Source organism: Eurypyga helias, unplaced genomic scaffold (genome assembly GCF_000690775.1).
Source record: "Eurypyga helias isolate BGI_N326 unplaced genomic scaffold, ASM69077v1 scaffold31198, whole genome shotgun sequence".
Taxonomy (NCBI): domain Eukaryota; kingdom Metazoa; phylum Chordata; class Aves; order Eurypygiformes; family Eurypygidae; genus Eurypyga; species Eurypyga helias.
This window is the reverse complement of record NW_010266795.1, coordinates 1-14,011: the sequence shown is the minus strand read 5'-3', so window position 1 is coordinate 14,011 and position 14,011 is coordinate 1. Positions and strand designations below refer to the sequence as shown.

Here is a 14,011-nt window from a genome sequence, read left to right as displayed (position 1 = left end):
CAGCGCTCACGCCGCGGCCGGGGGAAGGCGTCCGCTGGGCCACGGGGCCCGAGGTTGCCGGGAGGGGCGCGTTGTCGCCGCAGCGGTACAGAAGTGCTTAGGGATGAGCTGATGGTTCCTTAGCGCCCACACAAGGGTCAGGAGCTGACTCCTGTCATTTAGCTGCTTCCTGTAGGGAATTCCCTCTCGTAACGCCCCGTTCCGCTCCAAACCCAGCGGCGCAGGTAACAGCCGCGACGGCGAGCGGTGCCAGCTAACCCCGGCCTCACGGAAAACGCTGCGTGTTGGTACGGGAACGCGGGCAGAAGGCTCAGACCCCTCCCCTGCGGGTTTCTGAACTGCGCGCTGCGTGAGTAACGGCCCGGTTGCTGCGCAGGGCAGAGCCGGTATAAATACAGCCTTTTGTTCTTAAGGTGAGGCGAAAGCACTCAGCCGGTAACCGACTTCCCTCCAGACCTTGATCTGTAAACTGCATGACTGATAATCTGAAAACCCACTTTCTAGTTCTTTTGGGATGATCCAGCTACTACAGCATGGGATCAGATCGCTCCAGCTGAAGGGCTGGACTGTCACTTTCCATCTGTGATTTAAATCCCGCGCCTGCTTGCCTTAGGTGGTTTTCACTTTGGACAGCAGTGATACACCCGAGGAGTCGGTGTGGTGTGCCAAGAAGGAACCCGCAATGAAATCTCATGTAGGATTTCGCATGCTGTTCAGACCGTGGTGGTTCTTCAGCGGAGCTGCCTTTTACCAGTCTTTGCTGCACAGCAACTGGAAACCATTGATGGGGAAGAGTACCTCGTGCCAGGTGGTTGAGCGCAAGAGCCTGGAGTGGGTGTGTGTGACAGGACCGGAGTTTCTCTCAAATTAGAAGGCTGCTTCTGCTTTTATTTTGAATAGGTTGGCGCCTTGATCAGCGTCTGAGCTAAATGGCACATCAGGCAAGCCTGAGCCTGTCTTAGTCCTGCCACAGTTCACTGTTACTTGCAGCTGAATGGATGCTTTTTAGAAAAACTCTTCCAGGAGTAAGACTTAACCTGAGGGACTTGTCCCAGGTCTTGTGTTGTTTTACGCTTCTGTACAGTTCGGGTTGTTCTTTGGAAATCCTGCGAAGGAAATGCCCTTCGTTTTCCACCTCTTCTTGGCAATGGAGCTGAGCTTTGCTGTGTGGAAAGCGAGTTGCTGGTTCTGGGCGCTTTGGTAGCCGAAGTGAGGCAGAGTGGGAGAGAGGTGCGCTGCCAGAGCTGGGGAAGGGCAGGAGAGACAGCGTATTCGGGGCTGTAACGAGGCTGGAGGAGTTGAGGTGGCAGAGCTAGGTGAAGACACAAGTGTCCTTCCATTATGCTTCACAGCACTGTTACCTTGGCATTCTTAATGGCTCCTTGTATCCAGTGGTGAAAAGAAGGCTGTCTGGCATGTTTCAGACTGGTGTGGGTTTTGGGGCGGGCTGGAAAAGCTAGGCTACCCTGGCAGATTGAGGGGGGATTCTCTCTAAATGACAAAACCAAAGCAAAGTCACCAGCTCTCTGAAGGGATTCTCTTTTAACCATGCTCTCTCAGGCATGTGTCTCGGCATAATTCTCGCCTCATTAGCTGGGGCAGAGCTGCTGATGATTCAGCAGCATAGAGCCAGAAGGCCCCAAGTTTCATTTCAACAACAACTTGTATTAAGGGAAGAGTAGTGCCAAGAAGTCCACGCACTGTGCAGCAGGACGGTGAAAGAGCAGAGACCACTGAAGCAGCAAGCAGATGCAGCCCACTTGGAGGCATTTCCCACTACAGAGGAGCACAGAGCAGCTGTCCCTCTCAGCTCACTCTTAATGGTGTACTGGAGACCTGGAGTGTGAGTTAGATCTGCAGACTAGGGATCAGGAATGTGAAGACTCGCAGAGCTGCCATTCAGTACTTTTTTGACCCCGAGGATATAGTTTAATGGCAAACCTAACCAGCTACAACTGCTTGCTGCCACAGAAGGGCTTTTCCTCCTCTTGTGTTTCCTGCCTGAACAGCTCCATCACCAGTGCTTCCTACAAGCTGAGTCAAATCAGTGGTAAATTTATCCAGTGAAGCAGTTCTTCAGCAGGGCTTAAGGTTCTGTGGGATCAGGTGTTGCAGTAGCACACAAGGAGTGTGGTCAATTAGTCGATCCAGTGGAAGAAGCTGAGATGACTCCATAGACTGCCATTAAATTGTACCGAATGAGGGATAATGTGAACCAGAACACGGGTTTCTCTCACAAGTTGGGTGCTGGGGACAACATCACAGGGGAGTGTCAACGCGGTGCCAGCACCTGAATGTGGTGGTGAACTAGTGGAGTCTCCTGCAGTCAGGGTGGCTGACGTGAGACCTCTCTGAAGTAAATGCAACTGTTAGCTTGTGTGTACTGTGGCGTGGCTCTTGTGAAGTGCTTTACAGACAGAAGGCTTGCACGCTGAGCACAGCTGCCAACCAACACCTCACCTGCTGAAATTCTACTTTACTGGTACAGTGTTAGGTACAGGTGGAAGTCCAGGAGTGAAGACTGGGGTGCAAATTTTAAGGCTGCAAGTGCCTAGATTAAAAAGAACTACAAGCAAGTCAAAGGATGCAACACAGTCTTGTGTCCTGGTGTAGCCCGTCAGTGACTAAGCACCACACAGTCACTCAGTCACCTCTCCCCTCCCCAGTGGGATGGAGAGAGAATTGGAGGAAAAAGATAAGAGAACTCAAGGGTTGAAATAGCAACAGTTTAGTAATTGAAAAGAAGTGAAATTATAATAACTAATAATAACAATAAAGTGTAGACTAATGATAGTATGTAATTAAAAGAAAAAAAAAGATACAGCTGCTCACCACTGGCTGATGGATGCCCAGCCAGTCCCCCAGTAGTGATTCCCCTCCTGGCCAGCTCCCCCAGCTTGTACACTGAGCAGCATGAAATGTCCTTTTGGTCAGTATGGGTGAGTTGTCCGGCCTGCGTCCCCTCCCAGCTTCTTGCAGAGATGAAGCTGGGAACACGGGCACAATATCGGAAACAGAAAAAGTCCTTGGCTTGATGTAAACCTCCCTTAGCAACAACCAAAACCAACAGCTTGTTATCAACATTCTTCTCCACACAAACCCAAAACATGGCCTCATACTAGCTACTGTGAGGAAAACTAACTCCATCCCAACTAAAACCTGCACGTCTCAAGACCAGGAAGAGGAGGAAATGGGAATACTGCAGACTACAGTAGGCTGAACAATGATCTGTGAATTGAACTACTAAAATAAGAAGATGGGGCTGCCCAGGCAGGAGTTCTGATGATTTCCTGTGACAAGGGAGTCTTGGGGGTGTTTTCCCTATTTCTGCACTGTCGGTCATCCTGCTGCTCTGAAAGATGTTACTGTACTGCGAGTGGCAGAGGAGCAGAACATGTGTACTAAAATCTTCCAGTAAGCTGTGCAGAACATGAGTGCAAACCTGTCCTCAGCAGGTAATGATTGCTGATCTCTAACTGGGGTAACCGAGGGCCAGGAAACTGCTTCAGCTTTTGAAGCTGCGTTTAACAAGTCTGCTAATGCCCAAAGGGAGAAAGAAGAAACCTGTGCTTCACAGATCAAAACTGAATCAAAGCAATTTCTGACAGCTTTATAAAGCTGCATTTTTACTTGAGGATTACTCTTCACACTCTATCCTTACCTTAAGAGCAACTAGATAGATATTTTCTGATCCCAGTTCACTTTCTGGCCAGTGGCAGCTTTCTTGCCAGCATTCTAGTGCATGTAGTGACTGTATCTGATGTACTGGGATGACACACTTAATGCTAGTGAAGGGAAGAAGTTACTTCCAAGGGAAAAGATCTTAACCTCTTATCAGAAATGCTTGATTCAGCATCCAGGCAGAACTGCAGTGAAGACAAGTTTGTAAAGGAGAGAACTAGACATCCCTGGGATGTATTAGTAAATGAAGGTATTCTCAATTCTTCCTCCCATTAAGTTCCTTGAACTTTCAAAGATTAATTAGGAGGTAGAAACTTCAGCGAAGTTTCTAATTACACCTATTTAGGAATGTTTAAACAATTTTTGTTATTGCTATTTTGCCCAGTGATGGTTTTGTCTGAACAAATACTGTCAGCTCTCTGGTTTGTTACTGTTAAGTACCAACTGAAGATCTGTGTCTAGAAGAGTAAATAACAAGTAATGCAGTTAAGTGCCAGTATTTTTTTTTACTTATCTTGACTGTAGAATGCCCAATACTGCCTTAACAACCAAAGTATTTTATTTGGGGGTCTTTCCAGTTGTTTCATAGTTTCTACTTGGAGTTTCTGCTGTCCTGTTTAATGTTGGCTCACAAGCCTAAGGGTGCAGCTAAAGACCTTGCTGTTACCTTGTTTAGATGAGGCTGCAGTGAACTGCAACACTGTTTGAATATGTCTGTAGAAAGTACTACTCAATACTTAGTTTCTTTGCTCTATATTCTCTTCAACACAGCTGGTGAAAATGGCTGAAAACGGAGATGGTGAGAACATGTCTATTTTGGAAAGCAAAATCTGTCAGCAAATTGAGGTAAGCTCAGTTTATAGTTTGGGATCTGGACTGATGGGTGGCTTTGGAGACATTCACTGCTTAGGGACTGGGCTAATGGGAAGTTAATTTCACAGGGAGTTAGACTGGAATCTTGAGCTCTTGAAAAGAATTGTCACAGGTCTGTGAACAGGTATTTAATACTCCCACAGAAGGTTTAACTTGCTGGTGTTTTAGGTACTGTAGCAAGGGAATATATTGTTAATCAACTTATTACTATGTTCACTGGGGTTATCCCTATCTGTGCAAATAGGGAGATGCATTTTAATGCTATATGACTTCATTTTATTGGGGAAAATACCCTCCCACTTGGGACTCTGTGCTGGTCAAAATACTAGCACATTGCACAACTTTCTATTATGATGTACTGCTTTGTAATTTATTGCTACAAATGACAACGGAACTTCTGTGCTTACTTTAGATTAACTGTTTGTCACTCTAGAGGCTTGGAGGGTTACCCTACAGTGGAAACCTGAGCACATGACTTAAAATGACATCTAAACCAAAACTTTTCCTGGAGGACAAAACCACAATTGTGCGTGAATCCCAGTTAGCATATGGAGCTGCAGTGATTATTTAGGGGTGGGGGAGAAATTTGAGGAAGAAGAGTTGACAAAGCTAGACATATGGTAATATGAGTTTGAGGTATACTAGAGGGAAAGGTATTGCAGAATCACAGACTGGTTTGGGTTGAAAGGGACCTTAAAGATCATCTAGTTCCAACCCCCCTGGCATGGGCAGGGACACTCTCCACTAGACCAGGTTGCTCAAAGCCTCATCCAGCCTGGCCTTGAACACTTCCAGGGATGGGGCATCCACAGCTTCTCTGGGCAACCTGTTCCAGTGCCTCACCACCCCCTGTGGGAAGAATTTCTTCCTGATAACTAATCTAAATCTACCTGCTTTCAGTTTAAAGCCCTTGTTGTAAAACCTGCACTGACTTTTTAAAGCACAGTGATATTGGTGGAAAGGCTTCAGTTTAGAGACCTAGAAACTCCAGCCTACATGTACGATTTCTCTGGGTGGCAGATACAATATTCTTACATGTTCCTTAATTAAGGACTGAAACCTGAATCTGTTGGTGACAAGATCGACTTTTGACTCTGTGGAGCTCAGTCTGATGAATAATTATGTTAACAGCATAAACTCCAGCCTTTCCTAAGCCAAACTACCTTTGCCACACAAGCCCCGTTGCATGAAGCGCTTTATTTTTTAGAGCTCATGCATGCAGCTAACTTTTCCCAAAGTATCACTTTTAAAGCAGAAAGTAATCATTTCAGAATTTTTAATAGTTCAGATTAATGAATTTTGGTATGTCTCAATGCGCTGCAGTAAGCTGTCAGATGTAAATGAGCTTTTAAGACTGAACATTCAAAGACTAATCTCTGTCCCCACCCTCCTCTCCCTTCTTCTTTTGCAGTACTATTTTGGCAATCACAATCTACCAAGAGACAAGTTCCTAAAGGAACAGATCAAACTAGATGATGGCTGGGTGCCTTTAGAAGTAATGATCAAATTCAACAGGTAAAACTAAGTACAACGAATCACAGAACTAATCTGGATGGAAGGGCAGCTTTCAGCCACTTACCTCTATTTGGGGCCAAATGTCCCTGGTCTGCATGTACAACTCCTGCTGCTGTTTTAACATTTGGCTTCAGCTTTGCCTGTGTGTTTGGAATAACCTGTGTCTGCTTACTCAACAGGTTAAGTCGCCTTTCAAAAGATTTTAGTGTTATTGTAGAAGCACTAAGAAAATCCAAGACTGGTTTAATGGAAATAAATGAAGACAAAACTAAAATCAGAAGATCTCCAAACAAACCCCTTCCTGAATTAAATGACCAGTATAAGGCTGCTATTAAAAACAGATCTGTATATGTTGTAAGTAAACTCCTTCCTTTGCTCTGTCCTGTTCTGCATGACTTTGACTGAAAACCATTTAGGTGAAGCTTGAATTAACTCAGCCAAAGATCGGTTGTAATTTCTGACAGTTTGTGGCATGTAATCGAAACTTGTTGCTCTCTTGCAGAAAGGCTTTCCACTAGATGCAACTCTTGATGATATCAAAGAATGGCTTGAGGATAAAGGTCCAGTTGAAAACATTCAAATGAGGAGAACACTGCAGAGAACGTTTAAGGTAGCTCTGGTGATGAACAATTAGACCTGGGGCAGGGGTCCTCCCAGACAACATTCTGTTCAGTTCCTCCAACAATGAATGTCTCTTGCCATTTAACAGGGCTCAATATTTGCAGTTTTTGATAGTGTTGAATCTGCTAAGAAGTTCACAGAGATCCCAAACCAGAAGTACAAAGACACAGAGCTGATAGTACTCTTCAAGTAAGTCCACTTAACTGATGTAATAACTAATAATGGTCGAAGGTGCATTTAGACGAAAGCCTAAATTTTGACCGGCGAAGTCTAAGTTTCTACGCTGTTGTACAGCTGTTGATGGTGTACCTTATGGAGACTAGCATCTCAGCTCCCACAGACAACCCCAACTGCTTCCTGGCTAATGCTGTCTTGATAAAGTAATTATAATGGAATACTTTAAGTGGTAGTAACTTAGCTTCTGTTCTGTTGAAGGGAGGAATATTGTACAAAGAAGAATGAAGAAAGGAAACAGAACAAAGTAGAAGCTAAAGCAAGAGCTAAACAGTAAGTCAATATCAACTGAAGTGCTTGGTTTTGCTCACCTGACCAAACACACCTGAACCAACTCTTAACTAATTTAACTTTTCCACAGGGAAAAAGAAGAAAAACAGAAACAAGCAGCGGATGCTGAAATGGTAGGGGTTTATTAAATCACTATACGTGAAAACTGTGTGGTGCTTGCTCTGGCATGGATTTTCAGTCTACGCATAACAAACATGCTTCTGCAGCTACATGTTGTAAAGCTAATGTGGGATATTCAGAGTTTGCAAATCTATAGTATGGAACACTTTCTAGAAAGTCACCTCAGCTTTTCCAACTAACCTACAGTAAGACTTTTTTTTCTGATGGTATTTAATCTTATTTTCAAGAGACTAGTTTTGTTTAAGGGATTATATCCTTAATTTAAATTATTAGGCATGTTGACCTGTTTAGGAGTAATCCCAAATGCACCGTTGAGATAATTTTCCTGTGGTATGTAAAGGATCCAGTAAAGATTTAATCAGTATTAGACAGATTTTTCAGCCTGAGGTGTCAGCCTTCAGAAAACTGTTCTGTAGAATTTAAAGAGCATAACTTGCTTATGGGAAAGGAGCCCTAAGTTCCATGTAAATGAATCACCTTAAGCAAAGAGAATTTTACAAAGGAAAAAGAAGAGAGGGACACAGACCATCCAAGACCGGGACATCGGCATAAATAAGCTGTGTAGCCAGAATGGTTACTGATGGTGCTTAGGGGCATGACTGCAACTGCTTATTTAACAGCCTTATGGTTGAGGGTGGGGGGGAATAGTCAAGCTTGCTTCTTCAACAAACGTGGGGATTTTTATTTCATTCAGAAGTCTCTGGAAGAAAAGACAGGATGTCTTTTGAAGTTTTCTGGCGATCTAGATGATCAAACATGTAGAGAAGATCTCCATGACGTATTTTCTGATCACGGAGAAATCAAATGGATACACTTTGTCAGAGGTGCGAAGGAGGTCAGTATGATCTTAGACAAGGATCTTAATATCGCCATAATAAGGTTTGAAACGGAATGATTAAATGCTTGTTCTCTTACGTAATCAAATGAGAATCTGATTTGTGGAATTGCAGCATATTTAGAGAATGAAGTTATTCCCTTAAATACTTTCAAAAGAACAGATAAAGGTTCCAGCCCTTCTCAGTTGGTAAGCTCAAAACTGAGCCTGTTTGTTAGGACAGTCTGAAGGTTCTGCTTCAGTCTAGACATATTTTATGTCCTGCAAGAGTAATGAACTTGCCAGGTATCCAACAGGATGTTGAACTGAATGTTTTCACAGTAAGATTCTCATGCAAATGCCACTCTTCTTTTAAAGGGAATTATCCTATTTAAGGATATTGCAAAAGAAGCTCTGGAAAAAGCCAAAGAAGCACATAATGGAAACTTACAGCTTCGGAACAAGGATGTTACATGGGAAGTGTTAGAAGGAGATGCAGAGAAAGAAGCTCTGAAAAAAATACTGGAAGACCAGCAAGAATTGCTGAAACAGAAAGCAAAAGGTTCTCCTTTTATTGGTTTAAGCATTTGTAATGTCTTAGAAGTGGCATTGTGCGAAACGAACTGTAAATAGTGCATGTACAAAACTCCAGCTAAGTGTAAAGCCTTCTTTGGAGCTTCTAGTTAAAAGACAAATGATAAAAAGTTCCCGATGTCTTATATCCCCACAGGACGCAAAATTAAAGGAAAAGGAAGAGGGGGAAAGGCACCTCAAGGTACACAAAAAGGAAAAGTACAGTTTCAGGGCAAGAAAATAAAGTTTGAGAATGACGATGAAGGTGGTGAAGATGATACTAAAACAGGTTTGTCATTCTGTGCGCTGGATGCAGCTGCTTTAGCATGTGGAGCTACTTTCTGGGAAAATACTTGCGTTCATTACAGGTGTTTCAGATCTGGCCCTACATTTGTAGTATTTCTGTCCTCTTGTCAGTAAAATAACTTTGAGGGTCCTGTGCTCAGTTCCTTCCAGAACTGTCCAAAAGGCATATTAAAATAATTAACTAGATACCTGAGATTGTTCTGCAGGGCTGCTCAAAGCATTCTGCATTGAACGGTGGTGGTTGTCAGCAGTGTTACACCACTCTAGGCCTAGTCTCTCGAGTGCTGAATTCTTTTTCCTGAGGATATGAGAAGATTAATAGTTCTGCAGACTGGTATTTAGCTTGGTGAAGATGAAGCTTCTGTTCATTAGATATGGCACCTGCTTAAAAAAACCCCAGTGAAACCTCCTCCTGTTAAGATTGTAGTCCTTCATCTTCCTTCTTGCCCTCCTGTTGTAAAGTTATACAGGGAAGAACGAGGGTTGAGGGTTGGAACTAGGTGATCTTTAAGGTCCCCTTCAACCCAACTCATTCTGTGATATGATAAGCTCTTCAAAGTTGGTATTTTAGGATATCTACAAGCTTTAAGTCACAGTAATAAGTAAACCCTTTAGCATAGCAGTGGCTGTGGATGAACTAGGACTCATTCTTGAACTTATGTGGTAGGAGGGGTTTGCTTTTTCAGAAGATTTCAGGTAATACTGAAATCCTTTCCTTTACCCTAAGTGACTACATATTCCATCTTGCAGAACCAGCAGGTCCCAAGAAGAGACCACTAGAGGAAATGGAGGAAGAAGAACCTGCACCAAAACAACTGAAAACAGAAAACGGAGACCAGTAATACTAAAATAAAAAACCAAACCCATTATTTTTATTGTTCCATTTTCAGTAGGTTTTAAAGACATGCCTCAGTTCAGGAGATTCTTGGCAGAAAATCTAATGAAATCCACTTCAATGTCAACCTATAATGAGAGGAAATCTTCATTTTGTTGGGTTACAGCTGTTGTTTTGTTTAAGAAGCATGCTTGTTCTTAACTTACCACCCTGAAAAACTTTTATATTTATAGTTTTGTTTATACTGTCAGATCCTCTCTACTTCTCTGGCATCTTACTCAAATGTAAAAGGTTCTGGACTTTGTAATCTTGCAGTTACGTTACATAGCAGCTGCCAATAAATTCAGAACTTTAAACTGCTTACTACTGAAGCCTATATGTTAATGAAGTAGCAAAGCTGAAGGACAGACATCTGTCGTTTTAAGTTCAAGCCACCAAGGGAATAGGTAGAGCTGAATAGAACTTCTAGTCTTTGCTATTCAACATACCTAACAGTCTTCAAATCCTGCTCATTCTACTCCAGGATGCTCTCTACTTCCCCTGTGGTAATGGGATAAATGTCCTCTAGGCCAGCCTTCAGCACCCAAGAACTTGCCTGTAGGCCTCAGCTTCCATACTCCAGCATCCTGCCTAGATCTTCTATTGTGGGATGACGTGCACAAGTTCATCCTACCCCCTCTAAGATGGTTCCATGAGGGATTTCACTGGGTGTAGCTACTTGCATAGAACAGTGAAATGATGCTGCAGCTGTGAAGCCCTGATTACTCTGGCTTTCATTATTTATCCGGTCTAAGTTCCAGTTGCAGATAAGACTGACACAAATTTTAATAGGTATTTGCTTGACACCACCTGTAGCTTTTTCAGATCTAGTTGCAGTGCTGGCCTTAACCTTTGTGTACAGCTCTGACTTGAATTACAGTGATCCTTTTCCCTGTTCAATTACAAAATGTAGTAACAGTGCCATCACGGTGAACCTTTTAAGAGCTGTGAGCATTCCTCATCCAGTATACATGTCCCTAAAACTTAAGTTTTCTTAAGTAAAACTTCTTGAACTGATCAGTACGAGACAGCATTTCCTCAGGTATGTTAGGTTTTATACTTACTGATTTCTTCTTATGGAACTTGTATGAAGCTGGTAGGTCATACCTAAGTTCTGTGAACAGTACAAAGAATACTCATTGCACTAGAATGATATTGGTCAACTGACTTACACCCTACACCCATGTTCTATTTCTTCTGTTACCCACCTCTGTTGCCCCTGACTAGGTAACTGTTTCAACCTCTGCACTAAATAATGACTGAACATTTAAGCCAACCATGTTGTGTTTCAAACACTTGTGCAATTTCCATGTCTCGAGTTACGTGACTCTAAAGAATCCATCTGGTGATGTCTAAGCATCAGGAAGATACTTGAACAACTCAGAAAAATACCAGGATGCTTTTTTGTGTGAGAACTGACCTGTGCTGTTGTTATTCAGCAACCACCTCCTTTTGAAGCAGGAAGGTAGATACCTTCTGCCTGAGGGCAAAATCTAGTCCAGGAAGACTTGCACCATTGTCAGTGTTAAATGAAACACCTAAATTTATTTCAGGCTGTTAAAACTGGTTAGCAGTGGTATAAATATTAGCCCCCAACAAAACATTGGGTGTTTAACAACAAATCTTACCTGCTATGACTTCCATCTTCACTTCCCATTCATCTGCTTTCTTCTGAATGTGCTACAATATTAAACAGATGTGGGTAAATTTAAAAGCTGTTTTCTACACTGTCTTACAAACATCTACACCCCTGTACTTAAATAAGAAGTCTCCTGTGCTTTTGTTTTTCAAGCCAAAACATGAGATGACATCTTCATGTATGTGAGATGACAGTTATTTGATTAGTATTTACTCAAATTTCATGCCCCATAAAGGTGTGAACAAATCAGCGAAGCTATAGACACCATCATTAAATGCCAGGCCTGGCTAACGATCACCCTACTAAAATGAAGGACTTGCCTGCCGCGTTGAAGATTTGTGAAGGGAATATACAGCTGTTTTTGCCATTTGTAAAGCAGTTTTCAGAAAAATCATATCCATTCCTAGAAGAAGGTTGAAATTAGAATTGTTAAATGCAAGCTTAAACTAGAGGATTTAATATGCTTCAATTTTTCTGGAGTAATAGCTTTTTCTACTGAATACATTAATGTACATAAAGTATTTCTAAAATGTATCCAATTGCTTTCAGTAAAAGAGAAAAATGATGGGTATATGAAATAGCAAGGATTGTTTATTGCAGACCCAGCAATTGTAGGTTACAGTGTTGCAGTTGTTTATGTGTACTTGGGAGACCAATTCTAGATCAGCAAAACTATGGGTAATTGTAATAAAGAAGGGAGATGTTTCATTAAAAGTGTTCCCTTGCTATTTCATTCCTAATAATTTCTGACTGACTTCCAGATTTACCAACCTTTATTATGCTTGGTACCAAATGGAGGGTTCATAATAACTGTGTCGAAAGTCTCTGACATGCTGTCAGATAGAGAACAGACATCACACTGAACCATGTTGATGTTTGTGAGCTCAAAGTCTTCAATATTGCTATTAAATATTTCCAGTGCATCTGCATCTATGTCAAACCCCACACATAATCTATTAAAAAAACCAAGTACCACGTGTTAGTCTCTTGCAAAATAAAACTGTTCAAATTTTATAAAAGTTTTGAGAGGGATCTGTGTACACAATTTGTTTTATCTAGGAAATGTATCAAGCATACACTGTAAATTCAGTGCTGATAAAAATGCAGATAGCTCTGTTGCCCTTCCTCAAATGCCCTTTCTCAAATATCCTTTTAAAGTTTGTGAAAGAAGATTCATGTGTTCATTTAGTGCTTCGGGAGAAAGCAAGCATTATGACTTCCAAATTTATGGCATTTGCCCATTTCTTCCACTATTTGAGTAGTTACTGACTGTTTAAACATATTAAACAGCCTCATTATGCACCAGATTAGATATCAAAACTTAGTTTAGTTCCGCACTCCTATATTCTACTCTTCTATGCCAGAAAAAAACACAACCAGAACTTAGTATTAAATACTTACCCTGCTCCTAACATTGCACTTCCAATGCTGAGCATGCCACAACCACATCCTAAATCAGCAATTGTTTTGTTTTCAATATCATCAAAAGTATTGTGAATTGTATACAGCATACATGCTGGGGAAAAAAAACCCAAACACGTCAATAATATCAAATATGCATCTGATTCATCAAGAAAAGCTACTTCTGCCTTCAGAAAACTCTGAACTAAGCATTTCTTGTCATGCAAAATTCAGCTGATGTTCTCACTGCCTGTAATTCTTTTTCATTCACATGTGAAAACAAGTCAAAAACATTTATACGAGTTACAGAGCTCTAGATCGTTGGAGAAATTACACAGAGCTGTGAGTATTGTCTGTGGAAACATATGCCTCTAAAATTTTTTTCGTATTGGAAAAATATAATTAAGGTATGGTTGAGTGTCTGTATATACACTGTTACTGGTTTTTGTGTGTCATGAAGTAAGTCCTGGTCAGCTTTCTCTTTTACAGTTTAAGATGTTACTATTGCAACATTATCTTTCAAATCAATTTTACTTGATTTTTGCATTGTACATGAACAGTATACTTCTAATGAAAAGAAGTTAAAAGATTATTTAAAACTTTTTTCTGCTGGATATAATTTCTCAATGACTTGTACTGTAAAAGCTTTCAAGGGTGTAATGCAGTAGAAATTCAAGTTCAGGTGAAGAGCTGGTACAAGAGAGCGCAGTGCTGTAGGTAACCTCTACCTGCAATATGAGGTCTTGTTGGATATTGTTCAAGGAGTAGCTTTGGACTTTCAAAAGTATCAACTTGTTGAAGACAGCTTTCCAGTTCTTTAAGCTTTAATTTCTTCATGTTTGTAGCTTAACTAAGGAAAATAACGTGTAATCAGTTACAATAATATAAATAAACTACATTATCTTAAATTATTTTATAGTCGGAATCCCACTGTGCTCCCCGGCATCTCCCGGGGGATTTCACGCTGCCGCTTTCAGGGATCCCGCTGACGGCGCACGGACAAGCGCGGTGCCGCCTAACGCGGGGCCGTTCCCGGGCCTCAGCAGCCCCTTTCCTCGCGCATCGGCTG

The 14,011-nt window shown here is 41.8% G+C and overlaps 2 protein-coding genes across 4 annotated transcripts; one reads left to right on the top strand and one right to left on the bottom strand.

The window, feature by feature from the left end:
* The first annotated feature begins 4,453 nt into the window (after nucleotides 1–4,453).
* Nucleotides 4,454–9,883, top strand: SSB (Sjogren syndrome antigen B (autoantigen La)). 2 transcript variants are annotated; one of them, XM_010157219.1, is made up of 11 exons: nucleotides 4,454–4,527; nucleotides 5,966–6,069; nucleotides 6,249–6,423; nucleotides 6,572–6,679; nucleotides 6,779–6,879; nucleotides 7,126–7,197; nucleotides 7,286–7,328; nucleotides 8,030–8,170; nucleotides 8,528–8,711; nucleotides 8,880–9,011; nucleotides 9,779–9,883. In XM_010157219.1, exons 1-11 carry the CDS (start codon nucleotides 4,462–4,464, stop codon nucleotides 9,868–9,870), a joined length of 1,218 nt encoding a protein of 405 aa, XP_010155521.1. In that variant the 5' UTR covers nucleotides 4,454–4,461; the 3' UTR covers nucleotides 9,871–9,883. The 2 variants fall into 2 exon arrangements, with proteins under 2 accessions (XP_010155521.1, XP_010155522.1); XM_010157220.1 differs by having other exon boundaries at nucleotides 4,462–4,527; nucleotides 9,788–9,870.
* METTL5 (methyltransferase like 5) lies at nucleotides 9,874–13,802 on the bottom strand. 2 transcript variants are annotated; one of them, XM_010157221.1, is made up of 7 exons: nucleotides 13,671–13,783; nucleotides 12,943–13,057; nucleotides 12,313–12,494; nucleotides 11,862–11,944; nucleotides 11,531–11,582; nucleotides 10,967–11,016; nucleotides 9,874–10,008 (listed from the first exon to the last, which is right to left on the bottom strand). In XM_010157221.1, exons 1-7 carry the CDS (start codon nucleotides 13,777–13,779, stop codon nucleotides 9,943–9,945), a joined length of 657 nt encoding a protein of 218 aa, XP_010155523.1. In that variant the 5' UTR covers nucleotides 13,780–13,783; the 3' UTR covers nucleotides 9,874–9,942. The 2 variants fall into 2 exon arrangements, with proteins under 2 accessions (XP_010155523.1, XP_010155524.1); XM_010157222.1 differs by having other exon boundaries at nucleotides 9,892–9,991; nucleotides 13,671–13,802.
* Between the last annotated feature and the right edge of the window lie 209 nt (nucleotides 13,803–14,011).